The 18,333-nt window shown below is 30.7% G+C and overlaps 2 protein-coding genes across 2 annotated transcripts; both read left to right on the forward strand.

Annotated features, from left to right (window-relative positions):
* Positions 1–1,784: 1,784 nt before the first annotated feature.
* On the forward strand, positions 1,785–6,484 carry LOC142629302 (bidirectional sugar transporter SWEET17-like). Its single transcript, XM_075803261.1, has 6 exons — positions 1,785–1,949; positions 2,094–2,130; positions 2,991–3,201; positions 4,175–4,339; positions 4,679–4,798; positions 6,013–6,484. The coding sequence occupies exons 1-6, from the start codon at positions 1,916–1,918 to the stop codon at positions 6,193–6,195; spliced, it is 750 nt and encodes a 249-aa protein (XP_075659376.1). The 5' UTR covers positions 1,785–1,915; the 3' UTR covers positions 6,196–6,484.
* A 7,305-nt stretch (positions 6,485–13,789) lies between these two features.
* LOC142628430 (bidirectional sugar transporter SWEET17-like) lies at positions 13,790–17,745 on the forward strand. The gene is made up of 6 exons (XM_075802534.1): positions 13,790–13,823; positions 13,967–14,003; positions 14,597–14,807; positions 15,535–15,699; positions 16,720–16,839; positions 17,407–17,745. The coding sequence occupies exons 1-6, from the start codon at positions 13,790–13,792 to the stop codon at positions 17,743–17,745; spliced, it is 906 nt and encodes a 301-aa protein (XP_075658649.1).
* The last annotated feature ends 588 nt before the right edge of the window (positions 17,746–18,333 follow it).

Consider the following 18,333-nt stretch of genomic DNA (forward strand, 5'->3'; position numbering starts at 1 on the left):
AGGTTTTAATTTGTTTAGTCAAAAAGAAAAAGAAAAGAACTCGAAGGTTATTCCTTGTCGTGGACATATGTGATGCGTCTCTTCTATACAAGCACTATTTTTGGAAAAGAAGTTGCTCTGCCTCATAGATCACATTCCATCTCTCTGATTAGTGATTACAGAATAGCCAGTGTTCTTCTTGCTTCCTTTAATATGTTATAATATTTGAGGCCTTCAATATATGTGTTCTTGTCTTAATCGTAATCTAAGGAATTAAACATGTGGGTGATTTAATAATGTGGTAAATTATAGATACCATTGTTGTGGTATACTTTTAAAATATCACTATGATGTAACTAGGAAAATAAGCAATGTAGGGTCTATTTGGTATGTAGAATCATACAATAATTTTCAATGTTTAAACACTGTAAATTGTGATTTTCAAAAAGAAAAGTGCGCTTGGTAGATTTTTTTTTAAGAGTGTTTGAGTCACAATTTTCAATTTAGGGTGTTTAAAATATGTATTTTGAAAACTCATCCATAACAATTTTTAGTTTTAAAGTAACATTGTTGAATAGGTTTTTTTTTTTTTTGTAAATAAGTTTAAAGTAATGGAGTCCATTGACAAGAGGAAACTCTTATTTCTTTCTCCCACGGGTCTACCACTTTGTCCTTCTCTCTTCTTTCTTTTCTCTCTTCTTATATAAAATAGTATTATTTTCATCACTTTAAAAACACACGCACACACACCTTAATTAAAAAAAATACATATACCAAATACACAATTATGTTTTTTCATATTTTAAAGTATGTTATTTGAAATATGGTATTAAACACATTTTTGCATTATAATTATTTTAAACACGTGTTTTCACAACATTTTTTAAATCACAATTTTTATATCATTTTGAACAACAATACTTAAACACCACTTTACCAAGCAGACCTACCAAGCAGGCCTGTAGTCTCTTAATCTATTTCAACTTCCTGAACAATACAGATATGTTTCATGAATTTATTATCTTAATTTTTATTTGTTAAATAAATTAAGCGGGATTCCTTTTTTTTTAAACCTTCAACCTAGGAATATGATATCGTTGGTTGAGTAAACCTGTAACCACCTTGAAACTAGATCGCCCCGCCAATAATTTTGGGAATTGTTTCTCACAATATATAATACAAAACAATTAACAAATATTTATTACTGCAAATCTTCACTTAGCAATTTTGCTACACATGGAGGAGATTCCTCCATTCACATACTATCTATACATGATTCTCTGCCCACGGAGGCAAGGTTGAAGCTATTCAGTTGAGCTATGGTTAAGGGTTACAAGATGAAAATTTTGCATCCATGCAGCATTAGCCACCCCCTAAACATATTTTATTACAATTACCTTCCTTCTCAATTTATTCTTTAAATAGAGGAAAGAATAGTGAATTTGTTCTAATACTTCAAACTTAAAAACCATGGAAAGCAAAATTGTGTGTGAAAAATAAAGATGGGTTTGCCGTTATTAATGTATTGAGTATAAACTATGTTGAGTCTAATATCTAGAGAAAAAATAAATAAAATGATGAATTGTTATACTTAATTAACAAAAATAAGATGAATATCCTAGATGTCTCTCTGCCACAACAAAATGATAATAGACCATGGTTAATTTCTCCCTTTGGTTGAGTTGGGTTCTGGAAAAGTTAAAGGCCCTTTGATGCACTACGCAAGGTTCTCTTTACCCCAATAAACTTTTACGTGTGAATGGAAAACATGTATATGAACTTGTACCCATTAGAGCATCTCTATATATATATAGCAAATGTTATAACAAACCCGCCATCTTCTACTTCAGACTTCCACGATTTCTTCTCTCCTTCACAAGTAAAAGCCCATCACTACCTCTTCTTTCCTCCAACAACTCCTCTTCATTCTCCTTCCATGGCTTGCTTGAGCTTCATCATTGGCATTAGTGGTTAGCTTATTCTCTCTATTACAAAATCTTTTAATTGTTTTTTCTTGGATTATCCGTCCCATGCCCCATTTTTGCTTTTGTTTTCAACTTCTTCTAGTAAGCAGTTACTCTCTGTTTTATATTTTTCTTGTTATTTATTTGCAGGCAATGTAACTGCTATACTGCTTTTTGCTTCTCCAATGTAAGACGGTTATTTCTTTGAGCTCTTAACTAGATTGGTAATTTGATATAGGAATTGCTAATGTAAAGGCGAGGGAATAACTTGCAAGTGCTTTAAGTTTTCATATTGGAAATGGAATATGTATATAGAGTAGACTTTGATGTTTCAGATGGAGGATTGCAACAAAGACCCCTGGTTACTCATTATAACAAATGTTTGAAAAACTTTCTATTCTTGTTACAAGCAATATTTGGACTTACATCTTGTAGAACAATAAGTAACCTTTCTTTTATTGCTTTTGCTTTTAAAACAAAATAGTAAAACAATTCTGTCAAAATATACATTAGGTTTTCGAATTAAATGTTTTCTTTTAGCACAATAAGTAACCTCTGTTTTATTACTTTTGATTTTAAAACAGATTGTAAACTTAAATACAATTCGGTCATTTCATTAGGGTTTCAATTAAATTCAAACACATCGATACAATATTGAATTAAAAAAGATAACATCGTTTGTACTTCATTTGTCAATGAATCAAGTGTTTGAATTTAATTAGAGAAAGTTTTTCTCTAAAAGAAATATATAGAGGGAGACACACATACACTCACTATCAAGCTTTTTCCAAATATCAACAATGAATCAAATGATTACCATAAGAATCAATTGTCTCTCCACAAAAAAGGTCATCAAAATAATTTAAATGATGCATATGATGCTCAACATTTACTTCCTAAGTAGAAACTCAAAACATGAGTTTTAAATTGATTAAAAAAAAAAGGAAAAAAAAAATGAAAGAAAAAAGAGAGACAGAGAGAGAGACAGAAAGAAGTGAAGCCTACGTGGCAACATTTAAAAAATTATATTTTTTTTTCTTCTTGTAGAAAGACTTTTTGGTGGGTGGTGAAGAAGAGATCAACTGAGAGTTACAATGGAATTCCATATATATGCACGCTATTGAACACATGTTTGTGGAGTTTCTATGGACTTCTTAAGCCAGGTGGATTGCTTCTTGTGACAGTCAATGGCGTAGGAACCATTTTACAGATTATCTTTGTGACTCTTTTTCTCATCTTTGCTCCTAGGGATAAGAAGGTGATATATTGATTAATCACTTTGTTTTCCACATAAATGTTTTTGCACTTTACAGTTATGCAGAGTATATAGTTCCCCTGCATCACACCCTCTGCATTCTTAATTGTTTTGTGCTCATAATTAAGTAGGTATAATTTAGAATCTAATCTAATATAAATGCATTCTTGAAGTGAGGAAGGCCTAGGAGTGTGCCAGGTTTCACAATATGATTTTTTTTTGTTAAAAAATAAGATTATGATCAAAACGATACTGCTTTGCTTAATTTATTTATTTGAGAGTAATTTATCCAAAATCCTAATAAATCTAAAATGTTTCTAAGATTGCACTGCCAATTTAAATAAACCAATATTTTTCTTCTAACTTATACACTGCAAAATATTAGGTATTTTTTAAACCAATTTTAATGATATTATATGAATGCCCTTTTTAATAATTATTAAGTTAAATTATTATTTCAGCAGATAGAAAAAAAAAACACTGATTAATTTGCTTATAATACACTTTTTTTTTTTTCACAATCTTTTATATAAAAAAAGGATTTTAAAATATTAGTTACATTACACTACTCTACCGATGCAAATAATTATCAACATTTAACAGGTAATTTTCAATATATTAAATCAAATATTCTTTTGTTATTTAATTAGTGCATTGAACAGGTAATTTTTTAGTTCAATAGGTGAATGATGGCGATTGTTTTTAAGATGAAGTAAAAATATTGTTAGTATGAATTTAGGGTGTTTTTGTGAAACTAAATAAGTTAGAAAATCCAGTCTCATGTTTATTATCAAAGTTAGCCAAAATGTTGTAGGTTGACCTCGGACGGATACAACATTCAGATTTTTCATTTTTGTACTATCATTTTTATTAAAAAAAAACTTAATAGAGAACTTAAATCTTAAATAATTCCATTAAAAATATCAAAAATCAATTAAGTAATAATTCTATGCATGTTATCAATTTTCCTCTTCAGATTAAGACAGCATATATGGTGGCCGTCTTAAATGTCGCTTTTCCTTTGTTGGTAATTGCAATAACGCTTCTGGTAATCCATGGTGCAAGCAAGAAACTTACCTTTGTCGGAATTTTAAGTGCTGGAATAAGCATTGTCATGTATGCAGCACCTCTATCATCCATGGTAAGCTTCTTCACTCATTAAACATGTAATTTATAATTACGTCACTAAAAATATTTTAAGTTAAAATTTTCTAAAATCTTTAGCTAGTTATATGGTCCACAAGCATTTGATGAAAATAATGCCAAGTGACAACGTTTCAATTGTCACCGCTTGACCTTTCTTCTTACTATGGTAGTAGGTAGTGTAGTCAGCACCAATCATATCAGTTCTTTTCTTAAAATGTTTTGTAATATATATATATACACATTGATTTGGAAACTTGCAAGCATAGGGTATTTTATATCTTATAGTTGATACTGATTAATCTCTTTTTTTCTTTGTTCTTTTTAATGTGCGAAGAAAACAGTGATAAAGACTAAGAGCGTGGAGTACATGCCATTTTCGCTTTCATTTTGCGTATTTCTCAATGCTGGTGTTTGGTGCCTTTATTCCGTGCTCACCAAGGACATCTTTGTCGGGGTAACTTTTCTTGACCTTTCATGATTTAAAAATGTGCAATATAAAAGTGCAAACTCCTCAAGCCTCAAATTGAATCCTAATTTGATTCTAATTTAAAACGTGTAAAGTTACAAACTAATCCAATTCCTATATATATTAAACAAAAAAGTCATGCAGTTCAATAGTCGAAAGTGAGCTCTTTTTATTTTAGGAATGGATAATAAGTCGGGTTTGAGCTGGGAAAAAAAAGCTAAGCTTAAATTCTCTAAATGTTTTACATACTATAACCTTACTAAACCCTATTAAATTTTAAGAATTCTCTCAACCATTGAACCATTCCATTTATATTTGAAAAAACCCAAACCCCTCCTAAACCTATTTGCTTATTATGTTATCATAACTTGGGTTAAAATGGATAGGATTATTGAAAATTAAGGTAAAATTGAAGATTTATAATATTATTTAGCAAAATTTAAGCATTAATAAGAATTTTTATACCAAAATTTTATAATAATAAAAAATTGAGAAGAAAGAGAGACACAATTTCTTTTATTATAAAATTAAAGTTTTTTTTTTTTTTGGGTGCAAACAAAATGAGTAACAGAATTATTCTACTTATTCAAAATTTCAAATACTCAATCATGCTGGATTTGAATATCTAGGATAGAAAACTTAAAACCCTTCCCGAATCCTAATGGGTTTAATCGTTTGAGTAGGTGAAGTTCAAATCCAAGCCCATTTAAAAAATTAAAAACCCTTCTACCAATCTGCGTATGTGGCATGCCATGTAACACGAATGTGCTTATGTGGCATACTTAACACTTACCTGCGTACTTCGCATGCAAAGCATACCGCTGATGGCCCCAAAAATATTGGTTGCAAAATACTTGTACCACCTTTAGATTATTCATGAATACAATGTGACCTTTAAAGCCACGCAAATGATCGAAATGCAACAAAAAAAAAAAAAAAAAAAAAAATCCGACTTCCGTAATCTTACAATAAAACAGGGAATAACGCAAAAATGAAAATTTTAGAAGTACCTTTTAGCAAGTAACTGGAAGAGTAGGTAAATGAAAGCTCAGCACACAAGTTTTAATTTCCCAATTCTATGACAAGGTTCTATATATATATTATGCTTGGTTTCACATACATTGTTACCAAAAGTGGTATGCAACTACTTAATATTTGATTTCTCAGCATATTAAAAAAAAATAATCAAAAAGCTATTTCAGGTACCAAATATATTAGGCTTTCTGTTGGGCTCAGTCCAGTTAATCCTCTACTCATTCTACAAGTACAAGTCAAAGATGTTAGAAAAATCAACAGATGTGATAATAGAAGAAGGCCCTACCCAAATTGTCAAAGGAGTCATTGAGATGCGAGTGAATGATGAAGGGGTCAAATCCATAGAATGAGCAAGCCAAAGCAGCATGTTAAAAGGCAATACAACAAGCCAAAGTCACCAAGATAGTTCCTGTGTCTGTCCACTCTCCTTGAGGCCATGAAGATAATGCTAAAATGGGACAAGGGCATTACCCTTGATTTGCAAGAATTTTTTTTTTTTGGGGGGGTTTGTTATAATTTGTTAAATTATTTTTTTAAGCCTTTAGTTTTGTTAGAATAATTTTTAAGTGATTAAATTTGCCATTTTTTACCAACTTAAGGACAATTGGTAATTTATCACAAAATCATAACATGTGGTTTTACATTTGAATCATGTCTCTACTCTACTTCTCATTTGAAAGTTAAAAATCTCAAATATTGAATCTTACTTATTAAGGAGATTCTAGATCCATATATTCAAGAGTGTTAGGATAATAATTAAGTGCTTAAATGCAGAATTTCTAAACAATTTAAATTTTTGAGAGAGTTGCTAATTTACCGAGTGTTGTTTTTTGTAAAGTCTACATTTTTAGGTTGTCAACCATGAACAAATTGTAACCTTTAGAACCTTAGTTTTGTTTAGTAATTTAGTTTAAAAATATTCAAAAACAAGACATGAAGTTTTGCACAAATAAATATTCAAGAAATTAGGAAAGATAAGAGCAAAAAAAAAAGACTCACTTATGTTGACCAACCGAGATGCACATCTCGACCGATTGGGATTCGTGCACATTTGAAATCTCACTTTCTTTCTCAGCCATTGGCTCTAGGTTTTGATGGGACTTAAGGATATTTAAATGATAACCCTATAACACATTTTTACACATTTAAGAGGGTAGTGTTTTGTACACAAATTTGGAGATTTTCTAAACCCTTTTGGAGGTACAGCTAGAGACTTTGTGAAAACAACAAATCTAGTTGTAAAGTTGCTGTATCAAGTCAACCACAGTTAATGATTTAAACATTTGAGTGAAAATCTCAAAGTCACAAATTGGAGAGTTTGTGTGCAATTGTTTCACTGTAAAAGAGTTCGTAGATTCAGATCTACGTGTTGTCACTTGAGTAAGTAAGATTATTGTACAAACTTCTATTCTATTAGTGAAATATTTTCTTCAGAATTGTTTATGTTAAATTCTCCCCACTTGCAAATTGGAGAGTTTGTTTACTTTGAAACCATAGTTTCAAAAGTTTTCCTAGGTCATCATTGTTGGTGTTTATGTGATTTTTGAATGTGTAATGTTTGTTTAAATTAGAGATCTTGCATAATTATTCACATTAATTAATTGGCTAGAGATTTGTAAAATCTTACTCAACTAGGAGAAAAAATATTTTATGCGCCGAGCGTATGAGATAGTCTCTCCAACTGGGATCTAAAAGCCTAACATTTTCACTATTCTTGACTGTGGCTTTGATATCTAAATAAAAAGTTGTGATTTTGGCATCTGCTAAACACCAAAATTTCTGTGGTGATATATATGTAGCACAAACCTTTCTAAATTATGGAATATTGCAATATGAATTTATGAAGAATTAAAAACTAAAGGATTGGGGCGGCCTTTTATGCTGTCCTTAATATTTTAAATATAAATAGGACACACTAGTCCTTTTGGGTTTTTCTTTTTCAACTGGTGGGGGAAAAAAAAAATCAATGACCAATTTGTTGAAGTGCCTTGTTGCTGACTAATTAATAGGTGGAAACCATTCCATGGTAGGACGATTGTGAAGATAATCAATGTTATCTTTATTGACGTAAGGATCCACCTCTCAAACATTAAGTAAGGTAGTGCATGCTTTCGAGCATGTATTGGATATATATATATATTATAATGAATAAGTTATTGTACTGACTAAGTGGTGATTTGTATGAGTAAACAAACAAACCAAAAGATAAATAAAATAAACCAACTCTAGTGCCATCAAGTAGTCACTAACTTCACTAAAATCTCATTATTATATTTAAAAATAATCTCAATAATGAAATCTTTAAGACCTGTTGATTCATAACTTGTTATCAATATGGCAGACATTAGCATAATTGTTATAATTATTCTTGTATTTTATATCTTGGCACAGAGTTATATTCCCTTTTTTTTTTTTTCCTCATACTATTGACAACAGGTTCTGGAGGTTGTCTCTTCCTATCGGAAGCACCATAAACCATCTTAGTACCAACCTAGCAGGACCCATGATCCAATGTAGGTGATGGTAGGCAGTGATGAAATTTGAAAGATAAGGTGGAGGGACTATGCTAGAATTGCTTAAGGAAGCCCTAAGAAATAAAAATCTAGTGCATAGGTGGATATCAACATTGTTTCTCCACGGATCATGCATTCATTATCGGAAGTGGCCAAGAAATTAAGTGATACAATTATCAAAGGCTTCATGGCTAAAAATTTGAATTAAAACAACATTGAGAGAAACTACCTTATATATGTTCAATGTTGGGCATGCATTGTAATGCATTTGGTGCATTTTTTCGTACCCTATAAATCAAATATGTAGATTAAAATATGTGGATTTTAATTTTTACACACACACATATATATACACCGTAACCCAAAAACTTTATATATCCATTTTCATGTACAAGCAGTCGAAATGATCTCCAATACAATATTGACAACTTTGGTTCGCTAATTTTAATACCACACCCTTACTTCAAAAATATGGAATCATGACATTCCAAATGGGTTTTAGACTAATTTAAAGTTATGAAATTTTAAATTTTGGTGAGATACAAGTTTTGGATTTTAGGTATTCGATACCAAAGACCCAGTTGTATTAATTAACTAATAAGGTGGAAGTTAAATTTAGACCCCATACTTGATTTTATTGTGGAATTGAAAAAAAAAAAAAAAAACAGTTAAACAAATAACACATGATATTGGTCATCAAGTAGAAAGCCAATAGATGCATTCAAAGGAAAAAAAAAAAAACTAGGGTTCCAAAACCCCAAGAAGGAATTCAGTATAAAAATTGAATTTTACAATCTGCTTATGATCCTAGTACCTAGTGGAAAACTTAAAGATATGACCTTATAATTTTCGTTTAAGCAAGTCGCAATCAAGGAAGTTTCAATATCCTATTTACGATCGAGTGAGTCACAATCAAAAGTCTGACAAAACTAATGCTTCAATCAATCGAGACTCAATCAAAGGTTAGTTGAAATTACATAAACTTCTATCTTTGAGCTGGTTCTTGGACACTTGATCTTTAACTTATGAAGACACATTACAAACTTTTTGGAGAAGAAGACACGTCACAAACTTGATCAAGTTACATTGTCATGGAAGTAATATGCCAACCATAAAAACTAAAACTACGGCATCTCTGATGGAGCAGAGTTCCATGAAGTCATCCTTTCACACCATGTATCATCCACAAAAGCCACTCTTTTGTAGCACGTGGAACATGTGTGAGTCTCACACTAATAAGCATGGACATAATTAAATCCAGGTCTGGGTACAATAAGGCGATAAGACGATTAATTTTTTAAATAATTATTAAATATATTTTTATTTATATTTTCTATATATTACTAAGAATTTATTATTCATGTAATGTTAAATATATACAAAACTAAGAGTAAGATAATAAAACAAACCCATGACTATCAAAGGATATTTTGAGATTAGAATACAAATCAAGAATAAAAAAATTTATAAATTTTCCAATGCGCTATTACCTTTTAGAGCATGAATAATTTCTTCGTTTTGTGAAAGGGGTATTCGATTCTTCTTATTCTCGTGTCTCGATCATGTCCTTTTTCTTTTTTTCTTTTTTTTTAAGGACATGCATGTAGAAGTGTTTTAGGCATGTCAAGTGTCCAGCATGAATACGACATCCCAAATAAAGTGTCTATAATTTCTAGGTCTCACATATTATAAGATGTTGGCTTCACAAAGCAGTTCCATAAAAGTATTATATTTTTTTTTATAAAATCTGAAAATTGAACTGTTTTGGAGGTTACAATATGTTTAAATAGAAAAAAGAAATCCTGAGGACCTATATGTTCTACATCATAATGTTATATATATATATATATGAAACAAAATCAAGAATAAAAATATTCATTAATTTTCAAATTTAAAGCATGAGTGATTTCTTTGTTATGAGAAAGAGTATTCAATTTTTCTTGTTCTCGTGTCCTGAAATTTTTTACTTTTATAAAGAATATGCATGCAGAAGTGTTTCAAGCGTGCCAAATTTAAAGTCCATGTAAACCACACAAAATCAATTATCCCCAATGCCTTTATTCTTAAGGGAACACTAATATTGGAGTGAATTACCTCTACTTAATACATCTTTCTCACGGCTGCATTCGACACCTCAAGCCTTTTCTCCACATATGCCAATGATTTGAAGAAGCAATCAAATTTCCAAAACCAAAAAAAAAAAAAACCAATTTAATTATCTTTTGGGTAAAAGACACGGGTGAGAATGCAGGGATCTTGGCTGCTTACCTGGCCGAGATATATATACATCAAGAAAATTGATTCTATATGGTTTTAGAATCATTTGCCCTCAAGGGCGAAGAGGGTATGTAATTCCCTGGGACTCCCTGGGACTGGACCTTCAACTAAAATCAATAGTTCCACTCGCAAAAAGATTTCAATATTTTAGATGACAAAATTTGCATTGGGCAGATCAATAGACTAGGAAAGTTGCTTCTTTCAAAGCCTATGATGTGCTTAGAAACTCACAGATTTCCCTAATAATACTCGAAGAAGAAAATAAATTCTTATGTTTATCCATAACCATAAAACAATAAAAAATTAGTTGGCTAGATTTGGTTTCATTTTTCAAGGGGTAGAGAGAGGGAGGAGGAAAACTAGAGAGGATTTGAAAGTTCTCAAAATATCCAAGTAATTTCCTATTCAATTTCCACATGTGAAATTTTACCAATAGTTTTACTATTGATTGTCCAAGTGTCTTGTTTTGTGTTTATAACTTCATCTCATTTTCTATTCATTTTCATTTAAAGAGAAATTAACATATTGCATTTTTTGTCTCTTTTTTATGCTTAAAATAAAAAATTAGCAGCCTACATCTTTCTCACGGCTGCATCTGGCACCTCAAGCCTTTTCTCCACATATGCCAATGATTTGAAGAAGCATTCAGACTTCCAAAAAAAAAACCATCCTAATTATCTTTTGTCTAAAAGACACTGGTAAGAATGCAGGGATCTTGGCTGCTTACCTGTTGAGATATATATTCATTGAGAAAATTGGTTCTATTTGGTTTTAGAATCATTTGCCCGAGGGTATGTAATTCCCTGGGGCTAGACCTTCAACTCAAAGTTAATGTTTTTTTTTTTTTTCCTGAAACTCATCTAGTAGCTATTCTTGTGCATTACATAGGAAAGCGACTAGTGTGCGCGCGTGTGTGTATATATATTATCATTCTCTTTTCTTTAATTGTACCTAAACTCTCGATGTTATCAACTATTACTATGGAGGTACAAAATCTACAACATTTAAATACGTAGTTTTTGCAACTTTTTCTTTCAAAATACTTGGAAGAATTTTTTTTTTTTTTTTTTAAATGTTACAATATCCTCCATCTTTTTTCTTTATTGTCTCTTAGTATTTTTTTCTTCTGCTAGACACATTTTAGTAACTTTTCCATCATAGATAGGGTAATTTGCATTTAACATCGTTTTCAGTCTAATATTTACACCACTTTAAGGATATGAATCCTTATTTCAAATTACCTCTACAAAAGTTTAACTTCTACATAAATTTATCTTTCATGTCATATCTTACACTATCCATCTCTTGATGAAATAATCAAATCAATTATTTCCTTCCTAATAAAAGGGAACTATCATTTTCCAACCAAGTTAATCTTATAAAACATATTAAACTCCAGCACTTTATATCACTCTACTTAATAACATGATAAGTTGATCAATGAAACTATCTTTTATTATTGTAGGTATCCATTTATCGGCAACCTTTTTGAAAGCCTTGGAAATATAATCACAGACCAACATCTTGAACCTTAAGCTCACTCTTTATTTTCCTTAGATAATTCCAATATTAAACATATTTATATACATATAATAAATTAAACATGTCCATGACATTTTTTATTAAGTAAATATGATTTCCATACCAAATTTTAATTTAAACTTCATCCTTTTTTTTTTTTATGTAAATCCAGAATTATTATGAGTATAGTTGGGGAAAAAGAATTTGGGAAATAGGGGTTCTTTCCTTCAAAGACTATCTTAAACATATTTCCCCATATATAAGCAACAATAGAAGGTACAAACATAATAAATTTTTTCGACATCTCCACTAGGTCTCCAACATCTTAAAATTTCTTTCAAAATATAATATGATTTATTCAAATATTATGTTGAACAGATGTTTATATATATATATATATATATATACATTTCCTCGGAATTTCCAATTTTGGAATAAGTTGGTTTGCCCATTGCATCACATTCCATCTCTCTATTAGATATTACAGGAATAGTGCTTTTCTTACGTCCTTTAATATGTTATATTATTTCTCTCCTTCCATGTGTTGTTTACCACAAGATCCATAACTTTCACAGTACTGAGTATAATGTTTGAAATTTAAATTCATATCATCACACTGGGGGAGGCAAAATAAGAAGGTAATAAGTCGTGTCTCCTCTTGGTAAGTAGATGTCTCATTATTTGTGACCTCAACCTCCAGGTTCATTTTTTAGCCGCACTCATATACTTATTTATCCGATTTAAAAAGTATGATAATAATAATTAACGAGAATAATATGTGCATTGAGAAGCCCATGTAATCCAATAAAAAAGTAATTCCATTATATGTCTCTTCAGTTGCTTTCTCAACTGATCTGGGCTTTCATCAGTTGGCACTAAATATGCCAATTTACGTACTTATAAATATATGTGGGCCGGTGTTTTTTTTTTTTTTTTTAAGTGATATTAATGTAATGAACACATATATAAAAGTGAGGTGCATATACATGTTGATCCCACATACATATACACATATAAGAGAAGAATTACATACATTTGTTAATAGGATACTTTAATTTCACTTGTACCATTTGTTGATTTATACATACAACCTAATAATTGAATCAAAACCATGTAACTTTTCGAAAAAATTGTTAATATTGAACACAGAGATAGAATAAAACCTCTTCATATGAAAATGATAGAAAAATCTTATTTCAAGACCCAATTACTTCAGCTATTTATGATAAATTTACTTTTTTTTTTTTCTTCTTCTTCTTCTTATTGAATATAGAGTATATGTTCTCGTTTTTGTTTATATTCCAAAATGATGAGAAATGTTACAAATGATAATCAATATTCCAACTTCTCCAATAACCCAAAAACATAGGATGGAAAAATTGTGCAGGGCAGAAGATTATGGTGGTCCGCCCATAATTAATAACTACAAACTAAGTACAAAGTTGTAAGTTTAAACGTGGCAACATCTACTTAATTTGTACACATTTTAGAATCTATAAAAGCAAAATTTATATCAACCCCTCCATCATTATCATCATCTACAATAGACACCAACGTCTTCTTTTCTCCTTCACATGCAAACGCCCCCATCACACCATCTCTTCATTCCTTCAGCAGCTCCACTCTAGCTTGCATGGCTAGCTCGAGCTTCATCATTGGCATTATCGGTTAGTTTAGTTTCTCTATTACAAATTATCTCAATGGTTGTTTCTTGGATTCTCAGTCTCTGGCCTTATTTTGCTTTTGTTTTCAATGTTCTTCCAAAGAAGAATTGCTCAACGATTTTATTTTTCTTGTAATTTATTTGCAGGCAATATAATTTCTGTGTTGGTTTTCACTTCTCCAATGTAAGGCATACAATGATTTTTGTGATCTCTTTATTAGAATATAGGAACTACTGAAGTAAGCAGAGCGGATGACTTATAATTGGTTTAGACTTTAATAATAAAAGTGGATCAATAGTAATGTAAACATGCTTGAGCACACTGAAAGCAATACCAATAGCTCAACGAGGAAGGTTTTGAATAGGTTAAAAATAGTTTCCTTTGTTCACTTCTTAACCTCATTTGGTATAAAAGACTTTGATACTTCCAAACCCTTTTAAAGTTGTTACAAGTAATTGGACTTATATAATTAAATAAATACAACATTTCTCATTGTTGCACAATCAAGAAGATCATCAAGGGAACAAAATTCTCCAATAATCTGATCAGTAAGCTTGTGGCATCATAAGTATGCTTTCTTTTGTTGTACTGGATTTAGAACACACAGACATGCATCGTGCTTAAAATTTACTAATTCCTAAAAAAAACACAATAAAATATTTCCAGCGTTCGTTCAAACTGATTAACAAATTGATTAGATTCAGGAGCTTAATGACATTTGGAAGAGACACAAATTATCGTTTTTTTTTTTTTTTCCTTTTGTTTTTTCCATATAGAAAGACATTTTCGCGAGTGGTGAAGAAGAAATCAACTGAGAATTATAAGGTTCTTCCATATATAACCACTCTATTGAGCACATGTTTGTGGACATTCTATGGACTTCTCAAACCAGATGGATTTCTTGTTCTGACTGTCAATGGAATCGGTGCTGTTTTCCAATTCATCTATGTGGCTCTTTTTCTCATCTATGCTCCCGCTGATAAGAAGGTATTATTAATCTATTTTTTATTTCTCTCAAAATATGTTTACATACATGGTAGAGCGTAGGGTTCCCATGCATCACTCATATATATATATATATATATATATATATATATATGCATGGTTTATTGTATTGTAGTGCTAACCCCAAAGTATTAGCCTAGTGATTTCAAGGCCTCATGAGATACATGATGTCATAGATTTAAAACTCTTAGTTAGCATCTTGGGGTCACCCCAAATAGATTTATTCCTAGTGTGTGAACTGTGAGATGAAGGGATAGAATAGTCATAGCACAAAGAGCACCCATGCGCCTCTTACAAAAAAAAAAAAAGCTTTTAGTGCTCATTGTCAAGCATGTCTGTTTGAGAATTAAAAAAGTTATACCAAGACTTTTGATGTTGCAGAATAAAACAATTATAGCTATAAATCATGAGGATCTTTTGTGAACCCTGAGAAAATTGGAAAATTCATATGGATGCTTATATCAAAATCAGGTATAAGGAAGTATAGTTCAGTTTTTAAATAGTATGCCTTTGTCAAACTATTATGTTTCAAAAAATCTATATATATATATATATATATATATATATATATATATATATATATATATATATATATATTGAGCATGATATGATTTTACTCAAAAATTAAAAGTTTGCTATGAGTGAATTTCTTTCGTTACAGAGAGTATTTCTTCTTAATTAACACAAACTTTCCGATGTAATATTTCAGATTAAGATAGCAAATACGGTAGCCATATTAAATGTCGGCCTTCCTGGGTCGGTAATTGCAATAACTCTTCTAGCCATTCATGATAATAGCACGCAGTTGATCTTTGTTGGAATCTTATGTGCTGGATTAACAATTGCCATGTATGCATCACCTCTTTCATCTATGGTATGCTACTTCACTCATTATTGTAACTTAACTGATTGACACTTCTTAATGTGTTCATGACATTTAGGGTTCAATTTCTCTCTCCTCCATTAATATAACAATCAAATTAAATGCAATAAAATATTCTTCTAAAAAAATGTAATTTTTCATATTTTCACTAAAAGAAAATGATCATAAACATATTGGCAATCTTTATTGAGGGGGTGCCCAGGCATCCTCTTTCTCTAGCACTACAAAACCAAAAAAAAAAGAGTATTTTTGGTGACAAAAATTTTCGTCACCAAAGTCCTATTTTTGTCGCCTATGGTTTTTGGCAATGAAATTTGTTTTTTGGCAACAAAATTGGTTTCGTCACATATACCATGTTGTCAAAAGTCCTGATGATGAAAAAAAATTTCAACAAAAGGCTCAACTATATAAAATAAAATAAAATAAAATAAAACTTTTGACGATGAAACCATTTGGTTGCCTAATGTTTCCCTTGCTAAATACATGATTCAGCAATGAAATAGATTTGTTGCCAAATGTATTTTATTTTATTAAATCATATTTGGTGACGAAATAACCTTTTTTTTTTTTTTTAATTCAGCCATATTTGGCAATGAAATATTTCATTGCCGAAACCAAATTATTTATTTATTTTTTTAATTCAACCATATTTGGCGATGAATTATTTCATCACCAACTATTATTATACCATCATCTCTCTCTCTCTCTCTCCATTTTTTTGCCATATATTTTTTTCTAGATTTTCCATTTTTTTTTCCTGTCCATTTGGTTCATTTTGGTCAACTTTGACCCATTTCTGTTATTTTGGTCTAATTCGGCCCATTTTAGTCTATTTAGTCCAGTTCGTTTACACACACACACAAAACAATTAGCTATTTTAATGTTTTTATGAAAGTGTTTTCTATGTGGTAAATATATATAATACTCTTCTATCTTGATTTTTCTTTCTTCTAATCTTTTATAATTTAATTGACACCAATTAATCTTTTTTTTTTTTGCAATTTATGACAGAGAACAGTGATAAAGACCAAGAGTGTGGAGTACATGCCATTTTCCCTTTCATTCTTCCTATTTCTCAATGCAGGCATATGGTGTATTTATTCTGTGCTCATCAAAGACTTCTTTGTCGGAGTAACTTTTCTTGTCCTGATACTTATCTAAGTCAATCCATGATTTTTTTTTTTTTAACAAAATTAAACCCATGACCTTTATAATCCTATTTTAATCTCTTAATGATTCTAGGTTGATTTTATAATAAAACATTTATAATTACAAGTAACCATGGAAGTAGACCCTCGCACCAATGAATCGTAAAATATAGCATCCAATAGATTCAAAATAGATCAATTTTACTACGGATTAAATATTACAAATTTAATACACTTTCAAATCCATAAAATAAAATCTTAAAAATTTTAAGTGAAATGAAAAGAATTTTGTTACTTTGGATGGGGGCGTACGAGAGCAAAGTGAAGTGGAGGCACACTACTCTCTAGTCAATAAAATCATTTTAAACCCTCTATTTTCCTATAGTAAATTTGTTTTTCCACTCGTTTCAACAAATTTAGGCATTTCTATATTAATTTTCTCTCTATTTTCAATGACATTACCAAGAAAAAAAAAATCTTTACAAATAAATTAATTACACAATCTCTGTGCATATATATGGGGAAAAAATTAATCAAGTAGTTATTTCAGGTGCCAAATGCAATAGGCTTTGTGTTGGGCGCAACTCAACTCATCCTCTACACAATTTACAAGAACAAGTCAAAGATGTTAGTTAAATCAATGGATTTAACGAGAGAAGAAAGTCCAACTGAGTTTGTTAAAGCAGCCATTGAGATGCGAGCGAACGATCAAGAGATCAATCTGAAAAATCGAAGCCTTAATAAAGGCAACAGCATGCCAAAGCAGCAGGTTAATAGACAATATAGCATGCCAAAGATCACAAAGACACTTTCTTTCGGCCCACGTGAATTGCACTCCAATTGTGCCCCTATTGATGATGTTGAAGTTGGAGAAAAGCATCAACCTTGATTTGGTATAAATATAATGTTAAGAGTCCAACAAAATGGTCTTTGTATGCGTTATCCTTCCTTTGGTTAATTAAGAATTTGGAATAATTTGTAACACAAATTTTACCTTTGTATCATATAATATTTGCCATTTAAATTTATGAAGGCCTAAAGTGGGTGGGCCCGTGCAACCCAAAACGCCCAAGCCTGAGCCAACCTAGTCTCACCCAAGATTTTAGTACTTGAATAGTCGTAGATGCCTCTCTAAGGCTGCGACAACCAAGGTGATAAGCCATCAAGGTCTCAAACCAAAAAAAAAAAAAAAAACGAAGACTACACCTTTTTGCACCACAACTCTAATGTGGCTGATAGGTCAAAAATGTATTGACCTCTTATAATGAATTAACCAATTAATTATTCAAGTGAATTAATTAGGTTCAATTACATGCAATGAACGTGGTAGCACAAACAAATCACCAAATAACTAAATGCAACGGAAATTAAATTTGATACAGTGATTTGTTTACGAATGGGAAAAACCTCTGAGGCAAAAACTCCACCGAATGATTTTAAGGTCACCACTCCCGAGAATCCACTATTATCAAAACAA

This window comes from Castanea sativa, chromosome 3 (assembly GCF_040712315.1).
Source record: "Castanea sativa cultivar Marrone di Chiusa Pesio chromosome 3, ASM4071231v1".
In the NCBI taxonomy this organism is placed as follows: domain Eukaryota; kingdom Viridiplantae; phylum Streptophyta; class Magnoliopsida; order Fagales; family Fagaceae; genus Castanea; species Castanea sativa.